At 30.8% G+C, this 9,258-nt stretch overlaps 1 protein-coding gene across 1 annotated transcript in view; it reads right to left on the minus strand.

The window, feature by feature from the left end:
• LOC108688239 (Bardet-Biedl syndrome 5 protein homolog) overlaps positions 1 to 9,258 on the minus strand; it is a 24,245-nt gene that overhangs the window by 6,515 nt on the left and 8,472 nt on the right. Inside the window, exons 4-6 of the mRNA XM_018194414.1 lie at positions 4,705 to 4,832; positions 4,501 to 4,636; positions 831 to 932 (exon numbers count right to left, since the gene is read on the minus strand). Of these exons, the coding sequence (XP_018049903.1) occupies positions 831 to 932; positions 4,501 to 4,636; positions 4,705 to 4,832 (366 nt within the window). The remainder of the gene's footprint in view (positions 1 to 830; positions 933 to 4,500; positions 4,637 to 4,704; positions 4,833 to 9,258) is intronic.

Genomic DNA, 9,258 nt, shown 5'->3' on the forward strand with positions numbered 1-9,258 from the left:
ATATATATATATATATAATTTGATGTGCAAAATTTGATGTGTAAAATTTTAAGATAAGAGAAAAAAATATTGAAAATGTAACTTTTAACGTATAATTTATTTAATTAATTGATGAGTAAGAATCGCTTCTTTGATTAACTACATACAAATATTACACAGACTTTGCTATAAAACAAAAACAAGATTATAATAATTCTAAAAAATTACAATTATAATGATCACAAAAAAGTAGGTAATGGCCATTTTAGATCAATATTTAAGTACATGCATAAACTTGCAAATTTAATTTCCAAAAGTAAACACAATATCACCTCGTTTTGAAGATGCAGTTCGATTTTATTGCACATTTCATGCTATTTCATTAAAACAGTGCTCGCAAAGATTTGCACATTTCGGACCGATTCCGACGTGCTATCCCCACTGTGCGGGGCTTCACGCTCTGGCTCAGGAGCGTCTCTGTAGCTTAAACGTAGCTTAAACCTTACATTATTAAAGCTCCTGAGCCAGAACGTTACGTGAGCGCCCGGCGGCTCGATCGCCGAGCCTCGAGCGATAGTGGAGGACGCTCGCCGGAATCGGCTCGAAATGTGCAAATCTTTGCGAGCATTGCATTAAAATACATAAGTAATTTTAAATTAATAAATTTTAATATTTTATCCAAATTATATATATAATTTGTGATTTTATGTAAGCTTTTTGGTAAGCTGGCATATCCCAAACTTTATTATTAAAAAAAACCATCTTAAATCAAATACGTTGTATATTTCTAATAATCTAAAAATCATTTATATTATATATTATTATATGTATATTCATAATTTAATACTTACATTTCCGATGATAAGATAAGGAATCGATACATTAAATTGATAATTTACATCCGCATACCATACCAAACGTATATTTGTTATAATAAAAGTTCCGATATTCCCCTTAAAAGTAATATTTTTTTTTTATTAACGATAATATATGTAATAATTTAAGAGAAAAATTACATTTGTAAATGACCAAAAATCTTCTTGTTTAAGAGTGTTTTTTAAACATTTTTACAAAAGATTTTCGATATATCTAATTTGATATCTAAAAGAGAAATTGCACGTAATCCTTTCGCAGTCTAAATGATTAATATTTTACGTAAAAAAATCAACAGTTTGTACAATTGATAACTCCTTCTATTTAATCAATAAAGAAAAATTAATGCCAATGAGAATTGAGACAGTTGTACATGTGTAGTCAAATATAATATACAGTAACTATAAAAAATATTCATACAGAAAAAATATTTTTTAAAAAAACTTCATTTTTAAAAAGTAAATATTATCCAGCGAGAAAGAAGTCATCGAATTGATGTCAAATCGATATAAATTCGATGATTTTAACACCATGTTGATTCGACGTTTAATTAACGATCATTTCTTATGGGATAATTAACAATTATTCATAAAGAATAAAATAGACTGTATGTTTCTTAAAATTATATATATCAAAATGATGTGTATTAATTATACAAAATATATTATCCAAAAAATAAGCGAAAATTAAAAATTGTATTTTAATACTCAAAAAGTATTCGTACAGATGAGAAATTTAGCTTCTAAAATCAGGAATACATACAAAGCTCGTTTATTTATATTAGAACAGAATGTATTCATGGTATAAAATTGCTAATTAATTTATTTTCTACAAATAAGGCTTTTTTATAATAAATTTCCTTGTACGAATACTTTTTGTTCTCACTGTATATGTCAATCATCAATTACAGACGTTTTGATCATAAGAGGAGAATTAGGTCCTCCTTAGTAAGTAATATAAGTAACACTATCGGAGTCAAATTAATACATTGTAAAAAGATAGACAGATGCAATCATTGAATCATCGTAGATATCGTTGTCCAAAATTAAAAACTTTGTCTGTTCTTAGCTGGATACAAATAAAAATTTAGTAATTTAAATTGTACTCAGCATAACGATGATCCATTATAACGCGATATAATTATAATTATGTCTTGAGAGCTTGTCAAATCCTTCTATTTGCCAGAAAGCTCTTTGCTAAATCATATTTGTTAAACATAAACACTTCTATAACTAAATTTTTATAACATAATATTTCAATTATTTATGAACAACATTATTAATGTGTGTGTTATTGTGATCGAAATCTTTCTTCGTATTTCATATTTTTATTCGTATTTCTTTAATTGCGAAAAAGTGAATGAAATAAAAGTTATTCGCTTTTTTATAAAAATCTTTCATAATTTATAAAAGTTATTTAAGAATTTCTGTTCTGTAATTTAGCTTTTTAAAAATTTATTTATATCTTTTCTAGAATTTTTTAAATGTATATATCTGAATGTTGAGATATTCTCTTAAAAATTTTTCATTTTATAATTTCCAATGAAGTAAAATTGGAAGAATTACAATAAAAAAACAATAAATTAATGGACTCCTTTAGAATAATAATAATAATTTAGAATAGTAATAAAAAGGCAATAGGAGTTGTCGCTAGATATAATTGCACAGTGTCAAAAATTAAAATTATCTTACTATGTTACAATAATTCAAATGGCCTGAACATTTCTGCGCATGTTTGGGCTATTTTCAGCCGTCCGTGTTCATTTTTACGTTAGTCCTAACGTAAAATGGACGACTTGCACTAAATAATGGTTACATAGAAATTTTTAGTAAATTATAATATTTGTTTCTTTTTCCTTTTCATATTGACCGCAATGTCATTACGACATTACTTTTTTATTCTATGTGATTTTGACTCATGTATAATTACATTTTATTCTAAATTGACGATGTTAATAAAATATTATTTATAATTACATATGTTCATAGTTTTGTCGATTGAGGTGAGTTAATCAGATTATCCTTTGATTTTTATTAATAAAAATATCGTAGATTGAAGGTTTTAATCAGTTATCAATCAACCTATGAACTATAATGTCAACAAATTGTCAAGAAAAATTCTCACCTCTTCACATTTATGAAAATATGACTTCGAATGAATGATGTATAGGGTCTTTCAATAGGGGCGCTCGAAATTTGTTAGATCACAGTATCCAGACCAGAGTAGTAGTTAGACCATAATATGTTGTTAAAGTGACATCTGTCAAATTTGTTGTGAATTGTTTAGTAGTGTATGGCAAATCACCGTGGAAGGTCATAGTGTTGAGCAACATGTGCAAATCATAAAATTTTATTATCAAAATCAGTGCTCCGTTCGAGAAACATTCCGCGCATTACGTGATTTTTATCCTCGCCACAACCATCCTGTCGAGTTGACTATTCGACGTTTGATGGCCAAATTCGAGTCAATCATTCGATAAATAATCAGCCAACACCAGTACGTCGCCGAAACGCAAGATCTGCTGAAAACATCGGTAAACGACCATAGACAACGCTGTGTGTTCGCTGATTGGGTTCTGGAGCAATTGGAAGTTAATCCAAACAAATCATCTTTAGCGATGAGGCCCATTTTTGGATGAATGGATATGTGAATAAGCAAAATTTGGGACGCCAATCCACGCGAGATACATCAGCTCCAAATATATCCCGAGAAAGTCACTGTTTGGTATGGATTTTGATCTGGCGGAATCATCGATCCGTACTTCTTCCAAAACGAAGCGGGCGTTGTCATAACTGTTGGGGCCATAACCAACGGCGAGCGCTACAGATCGATAAGCAATTTCTTGTGGCCTAAAATAGATGATATGGATATCAATAACATGTTCCAACAGGATGGCGCTACACACCGCACGAGCGATTTGAGGGCATGGTTATCTCGCGCGGCAGCGACATGAACACCGAGATCATGCGATTTAACGCTTTTAGACTTCTTTCTTTGGGGCTATCTTGAGGTTATCTAAATCGCAGTTTATACAAATAAACCACAAACAATTGATGCTCTCAAAGTCAACATAACAAACGCCATCCAGCAAATTCAGCCAGATTTATACGAGAAAGTCATCGAAAATTGAAAAAAACCGCCCGAATACGTGTCACCAATCGAAGCCGCGGCGGACATTTGAGCGACGTTATATTCCATACTTAATGCCATAAAATATTCTTTCAAATAAAAAAAATTAAGTGGATATCTCACACACAACTTGTTTTATTTACATTTAAAAATCGAGCGTCCTTATTGAAAGACCCTTTATAATCATAGAATTACACATCATTTCTGCTGAAGATGATCCAAATATGCGTAGAAACATTCAGGTGTGAATTATTGTAACATAGGATGTATATGCCGTTCGAATTATTGTAACACAGTATGTAAGATAATTTTAATTTTTGACATTACGCAATTATATCTAGCGATGACTCTTATTGCCTTTTTATTATTGTACTATTTATTATTATTCAAAATTGGAAGAAGTTTAAGATATTTTTTTGAAAATCTATTCATTATATATAAATTTAAAATATGAAAAATTCTTAAAGACATGAGAATTTTTTTTACCAAGGGTATGATGGATAATTATTCAATAGAAACCTGTTCAATAGATAAATTCCAAACATCCTTCACAGAGGAGTGCACTTTTTCTTGAGGTAATAAAATCAGCCGATTTTCACGTATAATACCACTCCTCAATTTAATTTCTCTATAGATTTTCGATGACACATAAGCTCTATAATAAATGCTTTATATGAACAATTATCATTGTTACGGTAGTATAATGAAAAAAATGTTCATTACCTATAAACACCTATAACTGAAGTGTAGTGTCTCGTACTTTTGGTGTCGTGATTTGTAAATATGAATTCATATCGACAATTTCGAAATGAAGTTAATATGTGAAGAGCTTGTACATATACACCATGAATCTAAAAAGTAAACTTTTGTTTATTACTTTTATTTCAACAATAGGGAGTTTGCATGAAAAAATAATATATTTTTTTTGTTTATGGAAATATGCATTATTATAAATTTATGTATAATAAAATGTAATTTTTAACAATAGATAGATACTAAAAAACTAAAATAAAGTTTAATATTAGGTGTACAACTTTGCTTTCGTCGTTTTTTTCCAAAATTCGAGGCTTTATTATAAAAAACTGGTTATACATTTATGATCAAAGTATTGTCCATCGCTGGCCACTACTTTCTCCTATCTTTCGGGTAGCGTACGAATCCCGCGTCGAAAAAACTGGTCATCTTTTGAGGCTATCCACGAATCGATCCAATTTTTTACTTCTTCATAAGACCGGAAGTGCTGGTCAGCCAGGCCATATGCCATTGATCGAAACAAGTGATAATCAGAGGGAGCAACGTCTGGAGAATACGGCGGGTGGGGTAGGACTTCCCATTTCAACGTTTCCAAGTATGTCTTGACCACTTTCGCAACATGGGGTCGAGCATTGTCATGTTGCAAAATCACTTTATCGTGTCTCTCGTTGTATTGCGGCCGTTTGTCTTTCAATGCTCGGCTCAAACGCATCAATTGCGTTCGATACCAATCGCCTGTGATTGTTTCAGTTGGTTTTAACAGTTCATAATACACTACGCCGAACTGGTCCCATCAAATACATGACCTTGGACGTCAAAATCACCGTTCTTGAAGCGTTGAAACCACTCATGACATGTTCTTTCACTAATAACGGCCTCACCATAAGTATTTGAGAGCATTCGATGAGCCTCAGCCGCAGATTTCTTCATATTGAAGCAAAAAATTAAAACCTCCCGCAAATGACGAGAATTTGGCTCGTAAACTGACATTTTCAATCGAGAATAACTTTATGATGCAGACACAAATCGACTAATGTTTCTATGGGGTTATGTTGACATGCCCAAGTTTATTGTATGACGTTTATGATCTATTTATTTCGACCACCACTTACCGCTAAAGCCATAGGAAAACGGCGGAAGCAAAGTTGTACACCTAATAATATTTGAAATTTGAGAAAATAATTTTGATTGACTAAGAAGTGCGTGACGTTACACTACAATAAATCGTCTGCAATCGTTTGCTTACGCTGGAAGATTAAAGCAAAATCTTAAAATTCTCTTCTTAAAAATCTTTTTATAAATTAAAAATATTAAAATAAACCAAATCAACTTCAGGATTCATTAAAATCGATTTAACGAATTTAAAAATAACTGTATTTATGATTTGGGGGTATATTGTTAGTGATGAGCGATATAATGTTTCAGAAGTTCGAGGAATAAAAGCAGCTGTGTAAGTACATTTTTATTATTATTATTACATTATAATTTTTTCAATTTTATTCTAATTGTAAATAGCATGAATAAATATTACAATTAATGTATCTATCATAGATCATCAAGAGAAAATTACACTGACTCCGCTTTGGCGGAGTATAATTTATAGATTATGTTAGTGTCAAACGGGAAGGTTCTATTCACGGAGTAATAAGGAGACCAAACTCAAGTGGCCGAAAAGTCTTTAAAAAAATGGACTCAAAACACAGTGTCGAAAAAGCATTGTATGGCAGAAAAAATTCGAGCACTCCTGTCGAAGAAAACTGTGAACTAGAGTATTTTCCAACAGTTCGTATATCGTATGCGCGCGAAATACATTGTGGTATATACATACGTGTGACCTATGACCACATGCCAGTCAATACTTCTAACTTTTCTCACAAGGCGTGATGGCACTAAAATCATATCGGCCTGATTTTCCATGAGTTTTCCGACATCATGTTTCGAACCCATTTTCAGATTTCGAGTTTAATCTCCTTATTATATCGTGATTTTATTTGTACAATAAAAGGAAAAAATCTGCTTTGAATATCGAGTTCGACAAAAAGATTATACTATAATAGTTGTATTGTCGACGAAGAAAAATTAATAATTCAACGCGTAGAATGTCTCCCAGTAAAAAATTTTTCATGCACGAATGTGTATAAATATGTATAAATATACATATTTATACATAAATACACATAAATATTCATAAACATGTATAATTATATATGAAATATGTCCATACATATTCATTCATTTTTGTAAAATTACTTTTTAGTGTGATAGAAATAAAAAAATTATTTACGTATAATTATACATAAAATATGCATAATTATGAGTAATTTTTTTTACATTTTTCCAAATTTGATTTTTTTCTAAAACAAATAATGCGAAAATTACCTTTTTAATTATTTTTAATGTTTTCACATTATTATTTACTATTATTATTTCTATTACACTAAAAAGTAATTTTATAAAAAAAAGGATTTAAAAAAAAAAGGAACATATTTCATACATATATAATTATACATATTTATGAATATTTATGCGTGTTTATGTATATGTGTTATGTGTGTATGTTGATACATATTTATATATATTCATGCATGAAAAATGTTTTACCGGGCTTAAATGTGCAGCATCAGAAGGTTAAAATATTCGAGAGTAATAGTTTAAAAAACTAAATTTTTATTTTATGAAAGGCCTCTATTATGAGATATCGAGTTCATTTTGGGTAAATAATAGAAGTCTATAGGCAGAATTTAAAAAAGTAATAGGTCATTTTAAAGGGAATTTAATAAACTTTAAGATAACGTTATATAAAATTTAATTCAAATACCATTTTTTTTAAATTAAAGAAATGTAGAAAGTGAGCAAAGTCAAAAAATTGTGCTCTTAATATGAGATGCCCCGAGATAGTAAAACGCAAAATATGTTAGTATTGTAATTAAAAAATTTTATTTAATGTTTCTAAAATACAAACTCACACAGCCAGCGAAAAATGAAGATGCGATAGATTATACTCAGAACTCGTCTTCAGATAGTTGGAATAAAGCATCGAAGAAATAGATTCGATGTTTATTCCGATTATCTTTTTTATTATTGTACAATAATATTTATACTTTAGCAACAATTTTCACTATAGTATAAGAGCATGAGTTATTTTATATTAAAAATATTAGGTGTACAACTTTGCTTCCGTCGTTTTCCTATAGATGGCTTTAGCGGAAGTGATGGTCGAAATAAATAGATCATAGACGTCACACAATAAACTTGGGCATCTTTCAATATAACCCCATAGAAACATTAGTCGATTTGTGTCTGCATCATAAAGTTATTCTCGATTGAAAATGTCAGTTTACAAGCCAAATTCTTGTCATTTGCGGAAGGTTTTAATTTTTTGCTTCAATATGAAGAAATCTGCGGCTGAGGTTCATCGAATGCTCTCAAATACTTATGGTGAGGCCGCTATTAGTGAAAGAACGTGTCGTGAGTGGTTTCAACGCTTCAAGACGGTGATTTTGACGTCCAAGATCATACTCTGTATTTGGTGGGACCAGCTCGGCGTAGTGTATTATGAACTGTTAAAACCGATTGAAACAATCACAGGCGATCGGTATCGAATTGATGCATTTGAGCCGAGCGTTAAAAGACAAACGGCCGCAATACAACGAGAGACACGATAAAGTGATTTTGCAGCATGACAATGCTCGACCCTATGTTGCGAAAGTGGTCAAGACATACTTGGAAACGTTGAAATGGGAAGTCCTACCCCACCCGCCGTATTCTCCAGACATTGCTCCCTCTGACTATCACTTGTTTCGATCAATGGCACACGGCCTGGCTGACCAGCACTTCCGATCTTATGAAGAAGTAAAAAATTGGATCGATTCGTGGATAGCCTCAAAAGATGACCAGTTTTTTCGACGCGGGATTCGTACGCTACCCGAAAGATGGGAGAAAGTAGTGGCCAGCGATGGACAATACTTTGAATCATAAATGTATAAGCAGTTTTTTACAATAAAGCCTCGAATTTCGGAAAAAAAACGGCGGAAGCAAAATTGTACACCTTACTCTGGGTATTTCATATTATGATATTTCCACGTCTTATGATTTTATGATCATCAAATCTAACTTCTATAATTAAACAGTTCAACATATCTCGTATTTTTCTATTAGTACTCTATCACTACATGAATTTATTGCCAGATAGTTATTTATTAAATAATAAACAAACTCTAAACTAAAAGCTCATATCAATGAAACTTAAATCCAAATATCCAAATTTTAAAATCTTGTTTTACAATGATTACAGGCATGATCTAATAATAACTTTTCTACTAAATATTGTTGTGTAGTTTTCAATCCAAGAATAAATTTATAGTAGAACCAATAGATAGCGTTTATTAGTTTAGCAGAAACGCCGCTATCTTATATTAGGCGCTCATAATAGGGGGTCTTCCTCTAATAATTCAATAAACAGTCGTTTATCTTTATAGTACAGTCATTTACGACTTTAAAAATACAAATTAAAAATAAATCCAC

Source organism: Atta colombica, unplaced genomic scaffold (assembly GCF_001594045.1).
Source record: "Atta colombica isolate Treedump-2 unplaced genomic scaffold, Acol1.0 scaffold104, whole genome shotgun sequence".
NCBI lineage: Eukaryota > Metazoa > Arthropoda > Insecta > Hymenoptera > Formicidae > Atta > Atta colombica.